At 41.9% G+C, this 24091-nt stretch overlaps 2 protein-coding genes across 2 annotated transcripts; one reads left to right on the plus strand and one right to left on the minus strand.

Annotated features, from left to right (window-relative positions):
• Positions 1–1888: 1888 nt before the first annotated feature.
• On the minus strand, positions 1889–7436 carry LOC149305613 (solute carrier family 25 member 32-like). Its single transcript, XM_089477482.1, has 7 exons — positions 7262–7436; positions 6086–6236; positions 4265–4350; positions 3592–3752; positions 3393–3506; positions 3027–3172; positions 1889–2024 (listed from the first exon to the last, which is right to left on the minus strand). The coding sequence occupies exons 1-7, from the start codon at positions 7434–7436 to the stop codon at positions 1889–1891; spliced, it is 969 nt and encodes a 322-aa protein (XP_089333608.1).
• A 371-nt stretch (positions 7437–7807) lies between these two features.
• Positions 7808–21533, plus strand: LOC149305614 (DDB1- and CUL4-associated factor 13). Its single transcript, XM_089477449.1, has 11 exons — positions 7808–7877; positions 8192–8391; positions 8847–8954; positions 9945–10034; positions 11522–11677; positions 12851–12928; positions 13176–13258; positions 13918–14082; positions 14324–14459; positions 20531–20694; positions 21446–21533. Exons 1-11 carry the CDS (start codon positions 7808–7810, stop codon positions 21531–21533), a joined length of 1338 nt encoding a protein of 445 aa, XP_089333575.1.
• Positions 21534–24091: the final 2558 nt, after the last annotated feature.

Consider the following 24091-nt stretch of genomic DNA (forward strand, 5'->3'; position numbering starts at 1 on the left):
CAAAACACACGGCCTTCAAAGAGTCCTCCAACAGCCCTTCGACTTCACACATTTTAGCTGAGGGCGCTCTTCAGAGGATCGGGTTGCGCGCTTGACCTGTGCTTTTATATTTTTGGCTATATTTTAAATCAAGTATTTAAAAGAAAAATGCTTTCCACTAAAGACTTGAAAGCAGAGGCTACAGGGAAAGTTCTTGTCCGATGAAGTAGAAAAAGGAAACGTATAGAAAAAGGAATATACTTAAAATGGTTCAAATAGATGATGGTGCCTCAAAATGATGTTTTTTTGGAGGGGGTATTTTTACCATTATGTTGTGATATATTATAATTTTTTGTTTGAAACAGCATCATATTCCTTAGCGCTGCACAATGGGTATATGTATATATATATATATATATATATTATGCATTAAAGTTCAAATCACGGCTGGAGTGGTGCTTTAAAATGATATACACACACCACAAAATCTGGGGAATAAAACGCATAATTTACTCCCTATTCAACCAACAAACAAAACTTACTTACCTGCATACTTACCTATTTTTATATTTATTATTATTATTAGTTTTACTACTCCACACGTGGAATTTGGGTTGTGTTTTCTTTGTATACATTACCTGCCTCACTTTTTATACGCTGCCTGCGTTTGCTCATTATTTCATCCCAAAGGTGTTTGATGGGGTTGAGGTCAGGGCTTTGTGCGGCCGGCCAAGTTTCTGGGGTACAGTCATGCTGGAATAGAGAAGTATCTTCCCCAAACTGTTCCCACAGAGTTGGAAGCATAGCATTGTCCAAAGTGTCTTGGTACGCTGAAGCATTAAGATTTCCCTTCAGTGGAACGGTGGGGCTCACTGAACAACAGCCCCAGACCATTATCCCTCCTCCACCAAACTTTACTGTAGGCACAAAGTATTCCAGAGAACAAGCGTTTATGTGATACACGCTTCAGGACTTGGCAGCCCCGCTCTACAGTGAGTGGTCTACAGCCTCATGGTTGAGCTGTTGTTACTCCTAGATGCCTCCACTTCACAATAACATAAGTGATTAGAGTAGACCAGGGCTAACTCGTGGCAGAGGTGGCATCCTATGAGTGCAACATTTAACATCACACATTCTACTGCTAATGTTTGTCTATGGACTTTTTTGTTTTTTTTACTCCTATTAGCAATAAGTGTGGCTGAAACACCTAAACTCAACAACTACCAGTGTTTTACAAAGCATAAGGGTTTCAGGCTACCATTTGTTATTAAGTAATGAGAGTATTTGTAATTGTGAATACACAAGATACTTTAGCAGGTTTCTTTAGCCAGAAGGGATGCGCCCTGTATAATGCATAGTTCAAAGGGGGATTTAACTATACATTTTATAGTGACAGTCAAGCTCTTCCTGCAGTAGAAGCCCTTCATTATGTATAGTGAAGTCAAATAGCAAATAGACCTCTTTGTGTTGTCCATGCACCCTACTCCAACTAGACTGTACGGCCCTTATGTGTCACTTTGTTGATTGCAGTTTGCCACCCAATTTACTTCTCGTTGTTCGGCCCCTTGGATAAAAGTGCTCCAACTGAAGTGTAAAATATATGTATATTTCTGTTAAGACTTGTTGCTACCAGTTATCAGCAACATTAGGCAAAGTCATTAAACAACCAAAGTTGCATAAAAACAAAATCTCAAATTAGCCAACTGAACAATACTATTCAGCTCTCAAACAGAAATATAAAGCCTCCGCACACTAAACAGTAATAAATAAAACAGAACCATTTTTCTGATATGGGAAAGTCCTTTAAACCATCGGCCCATAAAGAATCACAGGCGCGATCTCCATCCACGTGCAGGAGGCCTCTCTGCTTCCATCTGTTGCCAAGATGCATTTATTAAAAATCACTAGTTCAGTCTTTTTGTTTCCTGAAGTCGAGTAGAAAATGTGATACGTTCTCAAACACCACAAAAGTGATACAACACGCAGGAGTCACTCTGAGTATGTTGGCAACAATTCCTTTGTAGAAGCCGTGAACGCCTTCTTTCCTTTAGAGAGAGTAGAAATTGCACAATAGTTACAAGCGGATTAAAGATCTGCGGCATACGGATCGTAAAACTCTATCGAAAAATCATCTTGAAGCTGTCTCTTTTGACTAACTGGGCGACTGCTGCTCTTGTAAGATACGGACTGCGTTTCCAAGAGTAAAAAAGGGGCAGGAGGGGCTCCGCGGCTGTTTTATGGTACATGGTGGGGTGGTCCCATGATTCAGGGGGATTCAGTAACAGTCCTGCCCCAGAGGAGTTTTCTTTTCCCACGAGACAGAAATGATTAACACGCCAGCTTTGTATAGTTGTAACACATTCATGTAGCGCATTAAGCCGTACACAGGAGCCCTGCATTACTTTACTAGACCAGCTTCGAGATAAATGGGTCACTCAAACTCAAGGTGATTAGAACGATATACGGTTATCAGAGAATTAAGGAACGGACGTAGAGACTAAAGCAGCAGCCAGCAATCACTTTTATAACACACCGTTTGATTCGTTAATTTTACACAATTTCTCGCTCTAAATGCCCCGCGCTATTATTCACTACCCTGGTTTGCATTGCTCATTCCTTCCCAACAGCAAACCTTCCATATTCCAGAAAACGGAAATCTACGAAAGATGCTAGAAACGATTCTACTTCAAGGGACAGTTCAGCCCGACGGGTACTTTTATTTTTTTACTGCACGCAGAATGTTAGAAAATGAGACTTCTGTCTATACTGTAATTTCTGTAGAAATGTATGTAAATATGCTTTATAAAGCTTAGGAATCAGTCATAAGGTGGGGTCTGTGCTACATTAATACGTAACTTCAGACGTGAGATAAACGAGCGGCGATGCTCCTCCTGTCTCGTAAGGATACCGAGCTACAGTTTTTACTCATCTATTTTGTATAAGGATTCTCCATTTTTTGGGTCTCTAAAGCAATATATGAGAATTAACTGAATGCGAGAGAACATACGACGTTCATTCTACGCAGAAACACACATTTGCACGCTTACCTCCACGTCCTGCTAATCACATCTACGACTCCAGAGTAGCGGTTGTGTTGGTCTTGTAGCCGGGCACGCACTACTTGATATGGGTATGTAGCCGTAACAGCAAATATTTTAGAGAGCGCTGCCGTGGATATATATTCCAACGTATTCTGCAACAATAAAGGTTACGCAGTAACACATTTCTGCCGTGGTCATGTTTGCCAAATCTTTATTAGAGTCTTAAAAAGTTTGCCGTACCGAGTATTAATGAAGACTTAGATTCAACGCGCATGCATTACTCCAGTGTATGGGGAGATTCATATATATATATTTATTTTTTTAAATCATTTGCTTTCCCATTTAAATTACCATATTACGTTTCATACACACCAGTTTTGTTTCATTTGGGCGGTTGAGGTACTTGTTGTACTTCATTTTCAGTTCTTCGTATGCCATGAACTGGAGGGCACCGTGGGAAGTTCCTATTAAGCCCGGCACAAAGCCCTGAAAATGTAATACGAAGGGCCGTTAAAAGCGAAGAGATCTGCAGCCGAGGTCTCTCCAGCAGGAGCGAGGGAATTAGCATTACCTTGTACAGCCCAGGAATGCCTTCTTGCCTGTAAATTTTGCCCAGCGCATGAAGCATCCCTCTGTACTGACGTTTCGACGGGTCAGCACCCGCATCGTACTGAAGAACGAGACGCGTCTTGGTAACCCAGATTGGGTTTGTCAAACACAATGTCAGGGCGCCTGGAATTAAAAAAGAAAACACATATATACTGGTACAGCCTAGACTTGATGTCATCAAAAAAATCTGGGAAGTGAGTGCATGTAGCGGGTCATGTTTATAAAGGCAGAACCGGAGCCACCGCTAAGAGAACAATGCTGTAAATGTGCCTTGATTTCATTTCACCCACATGTTATGATCACTGTATAGATTAACATATAATGGCATCTTCAAAGTGAATCTTCTTTTATCCAGCGGGTCAAATATCCGCATAACACTGCTTTCTAAAAATGTTTACAAAATAAAGAGAAATACAAAAGATAGAGATCAAGACCCAGGGTGTATCCAGACTAAGAAAGCATTGTGCGAAGGACAGGGAAGAGAAATAGGTTTTATTTGAAGACCCATGTTGCTTTAAACAGTGGAATTCTTACACTGTAATTTTAACCCTGAATTTAGCCCAACAACAAAGCCTGATGATTGGATGAACGCACGTATGACATCGCTGTGACACGTTGTAACGCACACCACTTACCTGCTCCTGCCGCGGACAGCAGGTGCTCGGTTGCGGTAAGACTTTCGGCTCTCCCCTCCTTCTTATACGCTTTAATGGCGTTATAGCTGGAAGACAAACACCAGAGAAACCATAAGGTCTCCGACACGGTTATACCGTATTTGCTCGATTATAAGACGACCCTGATTATAAGACGACCCCCAAAATCTGAATATTAATTTAGGAAAAAAAAGAAAAAGTCTGATTATAAGACGACCCTATAGGAAAAAAGTTTTACTAGTAAATAATAATTCATGTCTATTTTTTTGTTTTTAATTTCCTTTTATTTACCAACCTGCCCCCAGTTATGCTCATCTGCAGCCAGTTATGCACATCTGCCCCCAGGCATGCCTTATACCCTCCTATATGCCACTCTGCCCCATGTTATGCCTTTTAACCCCCTATATGCCACCCTGGCATATAGGGGGTTAAAAGGCATATCATGGGACAGAGTGGCATATAGGGGGACACTTACATACCCAGACACTAAAATACCCACCCAGACACTTACACTTACCTACCCACTCTGACACTTACCTACCTACCCAGACACTAATATACTCAGGCACTTCACTCACCGCAATGCCTCAGCAGGCGCTTGCTGCAGCTCCCTCGGGATTACGGCATGACGCTGTGTGACCCCGCTAGGCCCCGCCTCCTCCAGAAAATTGAAGAGGTCTACCGGATCTGCTTTGGGACGGCACAGTGCCGCCGGGTCCCGGTCCTGCAGCAATCTCCCCAACCGGCTCTGCTTCCCCGCAGTGGGCGGGCTATCCCGGGAGCAGGAAGGTACGCGCGTATGCAACCTCGGCTGCTGCCGGCACTTTCGCCAGCGCTCGGTGATAGACGCCGGCAGCAGCTGAGGTTACCATACAGGAGGATCCAGGTCCCCTGCAGCGATGCGGGGGATCTGGATCTTAGTCTAATAGTCAGACCTCATTTGAGGTCTGATTAGAAGACGACCCCGATTACAAGACGAGGGGTATTTTTCAGAGCATTTACTCTGAAAAAAACCTCGTCTTATAATCGAGCAAATACGGTATTTTACATGAACGTCTCAATGCAAACGGCAATTACATGGAAGCCTTGATAATTTTACTACCAGTTAGCCATTACTTTGTGTTACGTAGATCTGTTCTGGTAACTAGATCCTCGTTGGGATCCATTACAAGAATGCCTCTCGGAGTCCGGTCTATGGAGAGATGCCTCTCCCTGACGACGAGACCACTCATAACTAACACGACCACCTCCGCGGTCAGAAAGATAAACACTTATGGGGGATTGTCGAGCCTTTCATTCACATTCTTGCATTTAGGGCAATGCATGTTTGTTTACATTCATCGTAACGGACTCTTGCGTAGCTCCATACTACAGACGGAGAAACCCACTGAGCTTAAACTTTCCAGAATACCCAGATCTCACTCATCCAAGTGATGGCCAAAAACGGAGCAGATTCCGTCCAGGGCATCATTTAATGCGACTCGGAATATGGAGCCAGCACTGGAGGCTTGTAGAAAATACCCACCTAAAACTACTGGGAACAGTAACGGTAAGGCGGAAAAGGCAGAAATCAAAGATATTCCTATTAACATCAATCCAGACAAAGTTTAAATGTATACTTTATGCAAATGTCGCTTAAAAGTAAGGAAACAATCCTTTGAGACACGAGCGCCATCATATTCCGTAGCGCTGTACAATGGCTAGACAGGACATAACAAGTAGTATATAACAATTTGACTTACGGAATAAGAGGTGCTGCTCACAGGAGCTTACAAACATATTCACATGACAATTCCTACTTACAAGAGGAAGTAAAGCCCCCAGGAAGCCCCCGCGCCCCACATATTGGGGGTAACCCCCTGGTACAGGCCGCGCAGCCCTTCATGCTTCCACACCGTGGCCAAACAATGGAAGATCCCGTTGTATTTGGGTCGCAGCTCCAATCCATCACTCACTGAAAGGGAAAAAATACAGATTCATTAACAATGTTCTTTGTATAAAAAAAACAACTTATGGTGCAGTCACCATAGCAACCAATGGCATATACCCATACTAATAAAGTTAGACAATCCTTTCTCCTACATACAGGAGGATCAATGAATCTGATGAGTTTGAATGTTTCGCAGTATGATTTTTTTTTTAACCTACTTTCTAATTAATTTTAAAAAAAAAAAAAAAGAGAAAAATGAATAAAAAATTAGGTTAATCATGGGCTTGACACACAGGCTTCGTTTGCAGACTGATGATGTCGTTATACGTTAATTCTTCCTCCCCAACCTACCCCTCCGTCCATCTCGGTGCGGGTAAATAAGCCTGTATATCTATAACAATATCCTGAAAGGCTCGGAAAAAAACCCATTCAAAATGAATATTGATTTTATAAATATATTTATTTAAACCTGAAAACAGGCAGACCCAATAGGCCTGTTATCGGCTGACGAATTCTACATTCGTTTATAATCCCTAAACACACGTATAAAATACAGCACTACGGCTGTCGTGGAAAATGACTCCCATGACTGCCATCCGTCACCGTTCATGGTAACGGGAGGACAGGAGCTTCGCTGTCACTGAAGACGCCGTAATGTGATGGGTATCTACGGCAGCTTTCGATTTCAGGTTTATTCTAAAAACCAGTCCAGGAACGAGGAAAGAACCAGGCGAAATAATAAATCTAATAAGATAGCGGGAGACTTCAGCCGCCTCCACCCATCGTATTATTACAGCTATGGTTAGATCGTAAGCTCACAAAACCAGGGCCTCTTCTCCTCCTCCTGCGCGTTAAGTATATTGTCAAGTTGAACGGGATTGTTAAATACTGTCTCTTTTTACTGTTGTAACAGCGCTACGGAATCTGCTAGCGCTATATAAGTAAACATAGCTATTAACCCCAGGGTCTAGGTGCGAGTCCTGCGCACTTCACCCTACATTACGGTAATTACCGAGACAGTCTCTAGGCGTTAGGTAATCCCGCCATACCTGCAAACCGGATCTTGACCAAGTCTAGCGGGTGCAGGACCAGAGTGGACAGGACTCCGCCGCTCAGCCCGGCCGCCATGTTCTCATAACGGACGTGGCGGAAAACATCCTTCAGTACCCCGATCGGAGAAGCCGGGGGAGAGGACGTCGCCGCCGGACCCGAGGGACTAGCCATGAGGAGGTCACGGAGGGAGCCCTGCTGCCGCAAACCCACGTTGCATCACTCAGTGACAGGCGGAAGCATTGACCTCCCCGCTAACTCCTCCCCTACTGGCTTCTGCCGGGCAGACGTGCCCATAGTTAACATGGCATACACACTATCCGTACAATACGAGTTTCCCTCAACAAAAATGGCGTCCGCTTTAACAGTACAAACATCTCGGGCGACTCTGGAAACGCCCTCACTTAATATGGTGGCTTCGGGTCGCGCGCGTACTCTGCGCATCACAGGTGACCCCTGAACCCCACTTCCGGCCGCATGTGGCGTGTGTGAGCTGGTGAGAGGAAGTGGCCGAATTGGAATTCTGTTATTAAATCATTTGCGTTATGAAGGTGAAGGTTTTGTGCAGAAACCCCGATGATTATGTGCGGGAGACAAAAATGGATCTGCCGAGGGGTAAGTGTGCAACGCGGCTGTACTGTGTATAATGGCTCTGCTAATGGAATTACCTCACCGTCTATCAACTGTTACTTTCGTGTATTAGTGAGAATAATTAGAAGCTGAAAGAACACGTATTCTCTGAAGGAGGTAACTCATTAATGTGAGATACTTTAAAAGAGTGTGGTGGATACATGGCACATCCTCGCAGCACAAGTGGTAGATGGTAAAACAGTATGGGATGAGCATAAACTTTAGGTTTGAATCTATTCAGCGGGAAACACGGGCAGGCTGGATGGGCCGAACGGTCAAATTCTATGTTTCTTTTGTAGTTCCTCGCAACTATGATCCGTCGCTGCACCCATTTGAAGTTCCCCGGGAGTACACCAGAGCCCTGAACGCCACCAAACTGGAGCGCGTGTTTGCGAAGCCTTTTGTTGCTTCCCTGGATGGTCACAGAGATGGGATCAACTGTCTGGCCAAGCACCCCCGGAGCCTGTCCACCCTGCTTTCGGGAGCATGCGACGGAGAGGTGCGCTTTCGCGTGTGATCGGGGGCAGAGCATACCCCTAGTATGTGGCCACCTACTGCCAAGGGTTAAGGAGCATGCACAGCATGTACCCGCCATATGAGAAATGCTGTACAGAACACACCGTTTCTATACATTAACCCCTTAAGGACAATGTGTTGTCCTGAAACCCATTAAAAACAATGCATTGAGAGCCCATACATGTACGGGCTTTGTCATGACGGGGTTAAGTATATGAGCGTTGCAGGATTGGCGTGGCGGTAGCTCCGTATCTTCATAGGGGTTAAAATGTTTGTTTCTCTTTGATCCGCACGTTTAGTTTCTCTAATCATTTTTATCACGCGGGGTCCGTCGCTGCCATTCGTTGGAAGCTGTTTGGGGTGATTGCTGCGTATGATTTTTGCATTTTGTTTTCCGGACTTTTCCTGATTCTGGGATGTATTGTTATTTCTTTTCAGGTAAGGATTTGGAATCTGGTGAAGCGGGAATGCAGTCGGACGATCCAAGCGCACGAAGGCTTCGTTCGGGGGCTTTGCGTTCGTTTCTGCGGGGGCTCGTTCTTCACGGTATGTGCGAATGCAATGCTCTTTCTCCACTTAAAGGGTCGGATCTACACCCAAATAACTCCAAAAACTAAAACTGCTGAAAAGCCATTTCTTAGAGGTTTGTGCTGCGTGTTTAAACATACAGTGAGAGAACCTGAGCTCTGTGTCTGCATTCGCCAACGTTCAAAAGTGTGGGGTCGCTTTGGGGAAATTTCTGGCTGTAACAAAATTACTAACGATCAATTAGCCTTTTAAACCTAAACTTGGATCCGCGAACACAGCGTGCCATTGGAACACAGGAGTGATGGGAGTGATAGAGGGCCTCTGTATGTCTATGAAGAGATTCCATTAAAAATCAGCCGCTGCCAGCTACAATATTCCTTTACAACATTAACCCCGTCTGTGCTGGATTTCTGATCCATTTCATGTTATTTTAATGGACAAGAGTTGCTGTTTCAAAAACAAGTGACCCTGAACTTTGGAACAGTAGTGTGTATGTGTGTATATATATATATATATATATATATATAATTAGACACATTTTTATTTTTACCGAAAGTCTTTGGAATTGTAGGCATGTCCAGTTGAAATAGTGATTTTCTGTATGACCGATGGAGGGTGTTGGAAGCCTTTGTGGGAAATAGTTACACCTAGCGCTATAATTAACACGTTTCCAGCGTGTCTGCAAGGAAAATAAACATTTTATGTAGCCTGGAATATTCAGTTATGAATGAAGAATTGGAGCTGATACAGCAGAGGAGGCGACGCTTTTAGAACTGCTCTCTGTTACAACTAACGAGGTATAAGGATAAGGACACCTTCTTTTTACAACATATTCTCCTGAATTTGGTATTGGGCATTTGGTCGTAGTTTCACGCTGTTGGAAATCCAAATCAAGCAAACATATATTTAGAAAGCAGATATTGCAGCGTCTAATCTCTCTTCCTCCGGCATGGGATTCATTAGTTCCTGAATTAGTATTTTATTTATTATTATTATTTTTTTTTTTAGGTAGGTGATGACAAGACAGTGAAGCAATGGAAGATGGAAAGCCCAGGATACGGAGAGAAAGAGGAGCCCAAACACACCATTTTGGGAAAGGTGGGATAACTGCTAACCTTTCACTATATAAATAAAAGATGATGATGATGATGATAATAATAAAGATAGGATGTGATAGACCTTGTATTCCCCAGACTGCGTGAATCACTTATTTATTGCTCTGCTGTTGGTATTGGTTCTGGCTTAAAACGCACACATCTGTACATTGTTCTCCTTTCCTTGTTTATTTCTCATTCACGATTAGATCATTAATTGCTGTTTAAATGGATAAGCTCTCGACTTGTCCCAACGCTGCTAGACTCCATAGCTCCTTAAGACTATTTTACAATTTACTGATTGTTGGACTAAATCTTACATTCAACTAAAAATGACATAACAAACCTATCTGAAAAGCAATATTTTTATCTACAGACTTTAATTACATGGCCTTCCTAAGCTGCCTTGGTTGTGCATAAAAGTACATATTTTTAAGGAAAATTATTAGTGTTTGGTGTTACCTTTTATTCAGCCAACATAGAAAAGGTATGTGGATGCCACATAAGCTTTTATTGGAAAGGATTGAAGAAGAGACCTAAGGTCGCAAAATTCAGTCCAATAAAAAGTGACAAAATACTGTCTGCGCTTCTCACCCTAATAAAGTTGGCAACAAATATATAAACATAATATAAATGAGAGGTTTTGGTTTTATGAATTGGCCAAAGCATAATTAAGCTCACCCGCCATGTCAAGGCACACTCTCAATAGGGTGAGAACCTACTCTCACCTCCTACATAGTGGGCACACAAAGCAGTTTATACTGCTACCAAAACCAGATTAATGTGTTGGGGGAGGTGCAATTAAACCTCCTCCCATTTAACCCCTGGACAGCAAGCTGCAACCAGACTAATGAGGAGCCAACAACCTCAAATATGTGCAAACAGGGAAAAGACGTTTAACTAAAAACCTAAACTGAATGAGAACCAAAAGAGAAATCAATGTTTATCATTAACGTGGAACCTTTTATTCTTATAATGTTACTTTAAGAGTACAGGTAATGTGCGGGACAGACTAGAAGAGATTCTGATTTTCGAAACAGAATTTTTAATTAAAGTGTTATTTTCGTACATATGTGCAGATGCTAATTGTGTTGCTGTTGCACTCCCTTTGTGGCGGAATCCTTTTATACATAACCCCCCAAAGTGTTTCGCCTTTAGTGTCTCTGCGAGTCAGTACAGATTCCAAACAGAACTGTGGACATCTACGTGGTGAATTCCCCAAACTATACACCCTATCCATACCCCCATCCATGCCGTGGCATAATGTGTGCGATATAGTTGTCATAAACTGGAAATTGTTTATAGGGCGTTGTGTGCAATAACTTGGAGGATAAGCCCCCTGCCTTGCTTACCAATGTTTTGTTGATACAAGGTTTTATAATCTGATTTTGTGAAATGATTGATTGTTCTTCTAAGTGCCAGGCATTATTTTATCCGCATGTATTCTGTATATAGTGCCCTAATAAGTCTCCTGCCTCTGCTTTTGCCCAGACTGTGTTTACAGGTATCGACCATCACTGGAATGAAGCAGTTTTTGCCACATGTGGGCAGCAAGTGGACATCTGGGATGAACAGAGATCTAGTCCCATGCGATCATTCTCATGGGGGGTCGATAGCATTTCAAGCGTCAAATTTAATCCCATTGAGGTAAGGGCGTTATGAGCATCATTAGTGCTCACCTCCGACCCTTATCAAGCCAGTGCTCCCCTCCGACCCTTATCAAGCCAGTGCTCCCCTCCGACCCTTATCAAGCCAGTGCTCCCCTCCGACCCTTATCAAGCCAGTGCTCCCCTCCGACCCTTATCAAGCCAGTGCTCCCCTCCGACCCTTATCAAGCCAGTGCTCCCCTCCGACCCTTATCAAGCCAGTGCTCCCCTCCGACCCTTATCAAGCCAGTGCTCCCCTCCGACCCTTATCAAGCCAGTGCTCCCCTCCGACCCTTATCAAGCCAGTGCTAAAGCTGACTGGCGGTGAGGATGCCACGTGGGCGAGGGCAGAACACATCTCTTGCAAACTAAAGGGGAGAAGATGCATATAGGTGGGTTCTATAAAATATCTCCATGCATTTAAAGGAGGAACGCTTAACTGTTCTGTGCATTAAATTGCATATGGTGGCTGGAAGATTCAATGCCATGGCATAACCTGAACAACACAACCTATATATATATATATATATATCTCTCTGCAATGTTGAGAGCTTTTACTAATAAGTTGTCCTAAAGCCATTTGGTAGCTGTGTTCCTTTAATTCCTTGAAGATGGACCTGGATAATTGCTATGCCCGAGGATTGTAGGATGTGTACACTATGTATAAAGAGTCTTTGTTTATGGCTATTCTGAATGCATCGGTTTATATTGAGGAGACAAACTGGCCATTATATGTAACCCGCATTATCTCATAGATTTCCCAGACCTTTATATAAACTTAATACTGTGTAGCGATGTGTATATATACGCCTCAGGATCTGCATTATTATTCCATCCTTACCTTCGTTATTGATTGCTTCAGGCAGCTGTTGTAAAGGTGGGTAAGAAGATAACGCTAGGACCTGATAATGCTGCTTCTGCCACAGGCTGCTGCTGGTCTCGGCTTCGGTGGTGTTCATCTATAGACTAAATATCCGATTGACAATAAAACGGCACAAGCATAAAAAAACTTTCAATGAATACAAGTAATAATGCTAACAGCTTTGACGGCAACAACCTGCATTGGATTTGTCACAAAAGCATCCTGCGTGGCTGCATGTTATGCGGTAAAATGTACGTGATATATTACGTGACGCATTTCACGTGTGCCTGTGTCAATTCTTCTTCGTTTTAGAGAAACGTTTTAGGAAGCTGTGCCTCTGACAGAAATATAGTCCTGTATGACATGCGGCAGGCCACGCCGCTGAAAAAGGTAAGCGGTGTCAAAAAGTGCAACGGAGCACGTCAATAGTTATAGGGGAAGCAAAGCTAGCGGGTCTGCGGTGAGATGCAGCTTTTAATTTGGCGCCATGTTTATTGTCGCTGTCCAACCCCATAGTTTCTCACTCAAAAAGAGCTACGCTGGTTCCGTGCATAAAATAGTTAAAACTGCGGCTTCCACCAAAGTCGCCCTTATCGGATATTTTTGCTAACCTAATTATTTCTTTTCCCTCTGTCAGGTCATTCTAGAAATGAGAACAAACACCATCTCTTGGAACCCGATGGAAGCTTTTATATTCACAGCAGCCAACGAGAACTTCAAGTAGGTGCAAAACGTTATCCCCGTGATGGGCTTGGATGACGGCATTGTGTTGCTGTGTTATGGGCTATAATGCAATGTATTGACTTGCGTTGTTTAATGTCATTTTTATTTTTTTGTTAATTATTTAATAATATATAATGTGTGTGTGTGTGTAATATAACTATTTTATGTTGGCAGCACCCAACTTTCCCCTCACTAAATCTTGCTGATTATTAAACCCCATGAAGTAATTGTCCTGTTTTCTTGGCAGCTGAAAGGGAGAAGGGGTGATAACAAGGCGGGAAATTAAATGGCATTCTTTTTCAGATAAAATAGTCCCTTCTTAATCACATATAATCTTTAAAATAGCCACTCTAAAAACACAAAAAGTAAACAGCGCTAGCTATAACTAATAACTAGCATCGGTCATTTTCTGGTTAAATATTCAGAAGCAAACCAGGACTTGCATGTAAGTGCTATTCATTTTAACTTAACAGCGTGCAGCAAACGGAAACCCAATGCTTCTTTTTGCACACTATCTTAAGTTAAAACGAATACCTGACGTCCCTCTGCTTATTTAACTATACGCGGAACACATATTTATATATGTTAAGAAATTGTAGCCTATTGTTGAAGTAACTGTCAGGTTCACGCTGACATCTCTGTATTCCTGTTCGTAGCTTGTACACGTATGACATGCGCAAGCTAGAGTCCCCGCTGAAGGTGCACATGGACCACGTGTCGGCCGTCCTGGATGTGGATTACTCCCCCACCGGAAAGGAGTTTGTGTCGGCCAGCTTTGATAAAACTATCCGCATTTTCCCTGTGGAACACGGGCACAGCAGGTACGTTTCCCGACAGACTACAAGCTGGTAATAGCCATTAAGCCATGTGGCCAGTCCAGCAACATAGATCAGCTGAACAGCAACTCGACGATACATACAGATCACACGCTGCCTGGAAATGCTCACGCGGTCTTACACTGTGATACTGCATGTATCTGATGCCATAAACGTCCCTAAACAGCTGAAATCTAATACTTTTAATGAAAGAAAATACTGTTGTTGTTGTACCTGTATGTTGCAGAGAGGTTTATCACACTAAGAGGATGCAGCACGTCACCTGCGTCAGGTGGTCTTCAGACAACAAGTATATTCTGTCTGGCTCAGATGAAATGAATATCCGTTTATGGAAGGCAAATGCTTCTGAAAAACTTGGCTTGGTAAGTGTCACAAGAAGAAGACTATACTAGATGGGAGGAAAGTGCATGAGAAAGTACTCTTGTTGGGGGCAAATATTGGTAGGGCGATACTTTTTAAGATGTAGGCAGCAGTTTGGATGTAGGTTGGAATGAACGGTCATACTGAGCAGCAGGCGTGTAGGGTACGGTGAGGGTTGCACCAAATGGAATTGTGTAGACATCCAGTTAGAGACAGATGTGACGCAGTTAAGGACATGATCAAAATGGATGGAGAGAGATCTGGGGAGGAAAGGTAGATCTTAGTGTCATCATCATCATCATACACATGATACCGAAAGCTAAAACAGTGCAAAGAGAACACAATGGTTGTTGGTCACTTTAATAAGAGAAGTCTGAGAGCATCAGGAGCATAATTCGGGTAGAAGAGGGCCAGCGAGTAGTTGGAATTAGTAAAGTTGGACAAGCCTTTCAAGAAGTGGAGTGCGGAGGTAGTAGATGGCAATCGGGGAGGTCGTTTGCCACACTGGTACGCTCCAGGATGTCCCTTTTATTAAGAAATTATAATAGCAGAAATCCAGCGGCGATTTGAAGAGACTGAAGATGTTGGTTAAAGTGCACTTGAGAGACTGGTGAGAAGAGACTGCCGAGGGTGGTAGGAGATGGGACAAAGACAAGTGTCTGCGATGAGAGAAGAACATACTGAGGGAGCGATATGTATAGTGTGCTGATGCTGGTTGATGGAGGGAGAGGTTCTTGTTGTAATGGAGAAGATGGTGAGTGCCAGCAGATTATAAGGTGTAAGAGCGTTTTGGGTGAATCGTCTTCCTGTTGTCCGTAGCAGACATTACTGTCGCTGTAGGAACCCCCTGTCACTGGTGCTAAAGCTTACTTTACTTTTCGTCGGTGTACGCTTAATAGAATGGTTGCTTTTTCTCTTTGATGTGGAGGTTATGGGTCACGACCTGAATCCTTTTACATAAAATCACCAGAACATCAGAAAAGGACTTTAGATATTTCCACCATTATTGGCTCATTTTTTTGCTCTTTCTATGAGTGTGCTTTCTGCTCTCTTTAATGACCGTGTACGTTAAGCATGTTCAGCAAAGTTTTGTGTAATTCCAGTAGTTGGGTAGATATTGCTTTATTTAATGTATTGATTTGTATGTGTGCGTACATACGTGGCCTAGCAGCGTGAGAGCTCGGAAGAGTCCTCTTTACCCCCGTGTGTCTTTACATGTGTTCACGTTGTTAATTTAATATATTTTCTGTTTTAATGTTGGTAACTTTGTACTTTCCCATTTGATAACTAAGCAATTGTGATAATCGGGATATCAGGTTTTTACTTATTTTATAAATGTATATTTATTGATGCTTTTTGGACATATGTATTTACCTATTTATTTATAGCACCAAAATGTAGCGCATTCAACATTTGAAACTCTATTCTATTTGGTTTACGTTCTTGATTGGATTTTTTTAATCCAATTTAATTCACTTATTTATTGTTTATTATCCATTTCTTGCATTTTTACCTGTGGATTGATTGAGATTTATATTGGTTTGACTGATATATAATTATGTATGAGCTTGAGTGGCCATCTCTAATTAATCGAGGCATCTATACTTGTTTTTTTGTGGCAATCGGGATATCAGATTTTCTATCACTTATTTATACATTTATATCTATTTATTGATGCTTTTTGGACATATCTATTTAGCTATTATTTATTCTACTTATAGCTCCTTTTGCTAATTGGTCATTGATTGTCTTCTAGTTTGTGGTTATAGCAATTGAAGGTTAAGCAGAAAAAGTGTTCTGTGGTATAAAGTGCAGGTTATGAGAGCGCGACAGGTGATGGGAATAATAGGTATTTATAGATATCAAACTGCATTGGTTTCAACCCATTTCCCAACGATCTGGCCATAGCTGTCTGCAATCTATTAGCGCGGCACAGCGGCTTCTCCAGCAGTCATATTTATAGGAGCGCATGGGGGACAAAAGTAGCAGGGCAATTATAAAACGATGATAACATACCTACCTACATATACTCACACGCAGGGTCTGTTATATGCGGCTGGGTACGTCGGGCGCGGTGTGAAGTAGAGCACGAAAATCCTGCTGCATCTCCACACCGGCCGCACGTTTTAACAAGTTGCCGGTGGAAGTTGGTCGGCACCGCAAGGGAGTGCTTGTTAGGTTATATCAGCGCTCCCTCGCGACAGGTATAAAAAGACGCCTATGATGTTTCAGATAGGGCAGGATATTTTAAGTACAGGGAGGCCATGGTCCCCACTGCCCCCCCCCCCCGAGCAACGCCACTGGCATGGCATACCAAATATTCTACAAATTACCATTATGTGTGCTCCCAAACCGACAAACCCTAAATCCAACATCCAAACATCAAAACTATGTTAATTGAGTGCAGAGGATGCCACACGGATTGCCGGGCCACACGCAGGCGGCTTCACAGCTGCAGGGGGTTTCTAGGACACCCGTAAATAGTCCCGATTTTACATCCGCGTGTTCGGGTCATTGCTCAAGTTGTTAACTAAAAGCACCATTAATTGAATTCTAATTTGTTTCTTCATAGCAGGGTTCCAAAGCAAATAACTTTACATATACATTACTTCCTAGCCATTTGATGGCCGAGGGCACCCAGGGGGGGAGGACTGTTTAATTTTACGTATCTTTCAAGAGAAAACTTTAGTTAAAATACTAGTTTCTCGCCGCTGTCAATTCCTATTAAAGGGGAACTCTTACCAAAAAAACCCCAAAAACTATCGCACTAAAATATTTTGTTATAACATGAAATGTTTTTACTCCGCTGTCATGTGTATGTCTTCTAATGGCTATCTTAGCTGACTCTACTAGAGAAACACACTACCTCCTTTATCGTACCGCCTTGTGGTAAACAGTAGAATGGCTCGGTCTTAATCACCAGATGGACGCTTTCTAATGAAAGTCTGAAGGAGGGGATTATGTTGGATAAGGGTGCTTAATGAGGGAGTTCCTTAAAATCTCTCTATGATCGTGACCTACAGTTGTGCGGATAAAGTAAGTTTCTTGGGTCAAAAGTAAATACTCAGTTTTTCTTCACTGCTAAACCTTATGAGTGTCACCTTTTTAAATATATATGAAATATATATATTTTTTAAAGGGTTAGTTTTGTGCCAGAATAGTTATACACCTCCCCAACAAGATGAGAGAGCTACCCATTACTTGTGAGCTGCCCTTCCCTACAGAGATCAGCGTTTGCTCGTTGACATTGAGGTATCACTGTTAAAGACCTCAAGCATGAGAGTAATCGTTCCATTGGAATTTTGAGTTCTGCATAACCTACCTTAGAACTTGATGGTCAACGAGAACCATTTGACCCATTTATTTCATGCTGTAAACACTCCACCCTTATTAAGTCCTTGGCTCGCAATGTACACAAGTCCATTTTCTTGCTACCCCCAGAGCTGTATGTCTATGGTTGTATAGACAATACCATTGTGTAGCCCAACCAGCTCTTCCATGATGCTAGAAGCACATAAAAGGGCAACCGCTACATGAACGTACCCTGTACCACCAGGAAGAGAGGCAATTATTACGCATAAAATTCTGTCTGCTTCATTTTAGAGGAGAAAAGTGTCCTTAAATCTCCTCTCTGCTCCTGGACTGTGCAGGTATCAACTATTTCTCCTAATTGTTTTATTCTGTTGACTCATTCAAAATAGATAAATTTGTACGTAATAACGCAGGCTTTATTGCAAACGGCATAGCATGGCGAGATTGCTCTGCGGCGGACCAGGCAAACTCGTATTTTTGGTCTGCGAAACTGTTTAGGTTGTACTAAATCAGCAATAGCACTTTGCTCTTCATCCATTAAATTAAAGAAAATCATTGCTTTTAATTAGAATAAAAGCCTTCTAACTTGGGAGACGTTGACAGTCTGCTGCACAATGAGAAACCGTGGGATTTATTCAGGCTGGCTCAGGAAAGCCATCATGATTATATGACGGGGCAAAAACATTTAGACGTTTACAGGTGCCAGATTCGCTTAGTGATTGAAGTGCGGACGTTAAACAGGAGTAAATGATTTGTCTCATGACTCGAAGTTTTCAACTGCTTGCAGCTCTGGTCCGTTCAATGAATGAATCCGATCTGGCGGTGACTCCGGTAGAGTTTATACGGGATATTATGCTATCATTCAGCTCATAAACGTCAAGCAGCATTTATAAAACATATGTCACCCTGTGTGATGTCATAATGCTAATATATCAACAGGAAGGATATATAGTCCTTAACGGGGTCATCAATGATTTGGGGTTTTTTTTAACTGCCCCCTCGTCAAAGAAAATAACGACTTACCTGCAGAAGGACAAACGCATCTCATGCAAGCCAAGCCATCTACACGCAACAACACAAAGAATATAAGGAGATGCTCGCCGCTCTTATGCATTAAAGTGCATATAATGGCTGGAGTGTACATTTAATGGAAAACAATGGGAAATTGGACCGGTTGAATAGTTTTGGTTCCAAGACTCCAAACGCCTATGTGATTACACAGATTCTGTGTTTTTATAACTTGGCTCAAAAAAAGGTATTACTTTCAACTAAAGAGTCAATTCAAGAAAATCTGTTACTACTTTGGGAAAACTTCACTGAGGCTTACTCACATGAGAGTGGAAGGGGAGTTGATGGCCACCGAGCAATGTGGAGAGGAGCGTTGAGACTAAATCTACCTACCAAATCCGTTTTATTTATTATATATATATGTGTGTGTGTGTGTGTGTGTATGTATATAAATATTTTACTTAATTTTGTGTGTGTGAGGCAGCAGTTTCTGTGTCTAGTTGTCTTTTAATTGTAAAGCCAATCTAGGAGAACACCTCCAGGTCCTTCTGATCCACAACATAAGGAATTAACTCCACTGATGAACTACTAGGTTATATGGGTTTTTTCTTGCCTAAAAAAATATTTTTTGTTTTTTTTTCATATATCCAGCTAAGCCGCGTCTCCAGTTTGTTAAATTATTTTTTCCGCACAAGCGGCACTTTCTCACGGCTAATGGTCATATCCCGGCCTCGTATTGGATCGTGGGAGCTATAGTTCTACATCTTCTACTATGGAGGAAATGCTGAATGTTAGGTAGACTGTTGTGTGGTAAACATGATTAATGTTATCCTAAATAGAAGGCAGTCTGATCGTCCTCATTATTTCCCTAATGGATGTAGCTATATGGTGGATTACCATTCATTTGATTTTAAATGAGATTAATGGCAGCAGCCACCCAAAGGACAAAAGCATTATTTAAGGCACGAAGGGGTTTCTTTCATTGGTGATCAGTGTACGTACCGCATGGTACAACTTTAAAATGAAATTCTAGTTTGTGTTTTTATTTCTTTTTACTATGCTCAATATAATATGTACATAATCTCCTACCATAAACCATACATTTTTAGCTCTGTAATAAAAATTCTGAGGCTGCTTTTATATTTCTGTAGTGTTACGGGGAAAGTGAACTTCTCGTTTAGGAATTGACCGTATTTTATGTGTATGTATGATTGGTTTGTGCGGCTCTAGCAGATAAAACCTCTAATTGCCTTCTACTTCCTGGGAGAGAACAGGTATGTAGATATTGAATTCTTAGTTGTCGGCCGTTTATTACTATTAGCTTTTATTTATATAGCACCAACAATTTACGCAGTGCTTCTTACAATATATATATATATATATATATATATATATATATATATATATATATATATATATATATATATAGGGTTTGACAAACCGATAGATGAGGTGGAGAGGGACATTATCATGTTCTGGTGTCTCTTCTTTCTGCCCACCTTAGCAAGATGGCAGTTTTATTTTTGTTTTATCTTGGGTTTTCTTTTCTTTTTTTTTTTTTTTTTTGGTATCAAGACAACATTTTGAGCATTCTATTAATTACATTTCTATATTTTGCCTATTCATTATGGCTACATATGTGGTCCAGTGTTTTGGGAGTTTTTTTTTTTATTTTATTTTTTTTGAGATTTGCACACTTTTTATTTGATTTGTGGGATTTGTTTAATTCTAATGGGTTTCTGTTCTCATTTAGTTATCCCCGAGAGAACGTGCTGCACTGAACTATAACCAGAAACTGAAGGAAAAATTCCAGCACCATCCGCAGGTCAAGCGAATATCACGACACCGCCACCTCCCGAAATCCATCTTCTGCCAAATAAAGGAACAGCGCATCATGAGGGAAGCTCGCCGCAAGAAGTATGTCTTCCACTCATTAGCCGTAACGTAGATTAATATAAAATGTGAACCTGAATACATTTATTTCGGCATTGATGAAACTGGGCAAGTATAGGTAACTAACTGGATCATTCACCATCAAACAATTGAGTATGTCCACTAAAGAACATTGGCAGGGAGTTGTGGTTTCAACGCCTTTACTTCACTATTCATTATGAAGGCCAACACTAGCAGGTCTGTTTCAAAGCAGATCATTTCTGAACTGGACTCTGCTTTACTTCACAAGGTTACAACCTGAAGGAGCCTAATTTATTTTTTATTTCCCCTTGGAATTTCCAGAAAATTAGACGTATCTATTCAGACAGCACATGTTTTGTAGATGCTGGGCTAACGGCTTATCGGCCAAGTTGCTCATGGGCATCACCAGCTTGTGTCTGCAGCCCATCAGTTGGGAGCGGATGCCTTTAGAGGGGTCTTTCCTCGGAGCTCCTGCAGCATATTTTTCCCTCTTAGTCGGTCACTAAAATCCCCTTTATTGCTTGTGTAAAAATTCAGTTGCTCCCTGCTGGAGCAATGAGTGATCGTCGGCTGGCAGGTCACCGTCTGGCAGCAACGACTGCTAGTCACCATGAAAAAGCAGCTTGTAACTTCTAAAGTAAACCCTGCTTTCTCAAGATCATTAGGATTGGGAATAATAGGTGAGTCTACCCGGGCCAAATGTTTCTTATCTGCTGTCAAACTCTGTTTCTAATTTACTGTTTTTGCTTTGTAGGGATGTGAACCGCCGCAAACACAGCAAAGAGGGCACCGTGCCAGTAACCACAGAGAAGAAAAAACATGTTGTGGCAGTAGTAGAATAACAAGCTGCGCAAACGGATCACCTCCTGGCTTCAAAAAATGGTGTTGGTTTTTTGTGTACCTTGAGCGGGTTGTCTGAGGGAGATAGGAGTTGAAAGGCGCAGTTGTCCCTTGGACTGTATGATGTATGAAGATAATCTTTTACTGGACGCTAGAACTTTAATAAATGTATTAGAAAGCCCAGAATCAGTTTCTTGTGTTCAGGCCTATATTTTTATTTTAAACAAAACATCACTTTTTACATAGAGTACACAGAAATATAGGGCCAGCCTTTAAGACACTCCACCAGGCTATGGTGGGTATCTTGGGAAAATGGATATCTTAGTGAAAAATAATGTTTTTATTTTGTGAATATAAATGTTGTAAACCTCATCTATCGTATGGTTATAAGCAGTTGCCTTAAGGTTAATCAGTTTTAAATAAATACCTGCTTATACACATGACATGCAATTGTGTCCTGTTAATGGTTTTAATAAATGTATTTTACATATTTGCGGGAGCTGTATTGACTTACTGACTTTCACCTTCAATCTGCCGTAATCTAGACAAAGGGGAAGCCACTAAAGAAATATCGCTTATGTGAACAGATGAAACCACAACAGGTACGGCAGATGCCAACCCACCTGGCGCTCTCCGAAACAACTTAAAAAAGGCCCATAATACAAGTCCCCTCTGCATTTAGTGTTTTTGTTTTTTAATATGAAGCATTAAAGTGCACCTGCCATTAGACAAATGACAATTTGCCTCCCTATCGGGCATTACATTTCACCCATACATCTGACATCTAGTACTGATATACTGAGACGAAAAATGTCTGCTGCACTTTGCACGGTCCCAGAATGCTATTTAAACGCACACGCAACATTCTGTCAAAGGTATGTTTCTACTTTTTCACTAGCTCAATGTGTGCATGGAATGCCATCATATCATCTGCGGTGTGACTTTGCAGATACTTTAAGTCCATTGTAAAAGCTCCAGGCCTGTGCTTATGTCTGGACAAACGGTGGAGCAGCTTCCCAGGACCCAGAGAGAGGATGAGGGGCAGGTAGTTCCTTTGGAATTTGTGAAAGTGAAGGCCATGGCTGGAAGCTGTAAAATGAGGCTTAACTTGGCCCTGTTAACAACACTCAGGAGATATACTGTCTTGGAATTTTTATGGGAAAGTATGTTGTCCATGGCTCCATTCCTTTCCTTCAGGCCAGCCTGTTACACTGGCTAGTGATATGAAGGTAACATACATAGTAACATAGTAACATAGTTCATAAGGTTGAAAAAAGACCAAAGTCCATCAAGTTCAACCTATATACATATTGTGTCCCTACTGTGTTGATCCAGAGGAAGGCAAAAAACCCTTATGAAGCAGATGCCAATTGCCCCATACCAGGGGGAAAATTCCTTCCCGACTCAAAATATGGCAATCAGAATAAATCCCTGGATCAACGTTCTGTCCCTATTAATCTAATATCCATAACTTGTAATATTATTGCTTTCAAGAAACACGTCCAGGCTCCTTTTGAACTCCTTTTATTGAGTTTACTATTACCACTTCCTCTGGCAGAGAGTTCCATAATCTCACCGCTCTTACTGTAAAGAACCCCTGTCTGTGCTGGTGTAGAAACCTTCTTTCCTCCAGCCGTAGAGGATGTCCCCTTGTTATAGATACAGTCCTGGGTATAAATAGGTCCTGGGAGTGATCTCTGTACTGTCCCCTTATATATTTATACATAGTTATTAAGTCCCCCCTAAGCCGTCTTTTTTCCAAACTAAATAACCCCAATTCTGATAATCTTTCTGGGTACTGTAGTCCTCCCATTCCCCTTATTACTCTGGTTGCCTGTCTTTGAACCCTCTCCAGCTCCACTATATCTTTCTTGTACACTGGTGCCCAGTACTGTACACAGTATTCCATGTGTGGTCTGACTAGTGACTTGTACAGTGGTAGAATTATTTCCTTGTCGTGGGCATCTATGCCCCTTTTGATGCACCCCATGATTTTATTTGCCTTAGCAGCAGCTGCCTGACACTGGTCGCTACAGGTAAATTTACTGTTAACTAAAACTCCTAAGTCCTTTTCCATGTCAGTCGTCCCCAGTGTTTTCCCATTTAATACATATTCCCAGCCTGGATTTTTCTTCCCCATGTGCATAACCTTACATTTATCTGTGTTGAACCTCATCTGCCACATCCCAGCCCAAGCCTCCAACCTATGCAGATCCATTTGTAATCGTGCGCTGTCCTCTATTGTGTTAACCACGTTACAGAGCTTAGTATCGTCTGCAAAGATTGATACTTTACTATGCAATCCCTCTACAAGGTCATTAATAAATATATTAAAAAGAATAGGACCCAAAACTGACCCCTGTGGTACCCCACTAGCAACAGTCACCCACTCAGAGTATGTACCATTAATAACCACCCTCTGTTTCCTATCACTGAGCCAGTTACTTACCCACATACACACATTCTCCCCCAGCCCAAGCATTCTCATTTTATGTACGAGCCTTTTATGTGGCACCGTATCAAATGCTTTGGAAAAATCAAGATATACGACATCCAGCGA

This window comes from Sceloporus occidentalis, unplaced genomic scaffold (assembly GCF_023333645.1).
Source record: "Sceloporus occidentalis isolate IW3139 unplaced genomic scaffold, rSceOcc1.0.p SCAF_11, whole genome shotgun sequence".
NCBI lineage: Eukaryota > Metazoa > Chordata > Lepidosauria > Squamata > Phrynosomatidae > Sceloporus > Sceloporus occidentalis.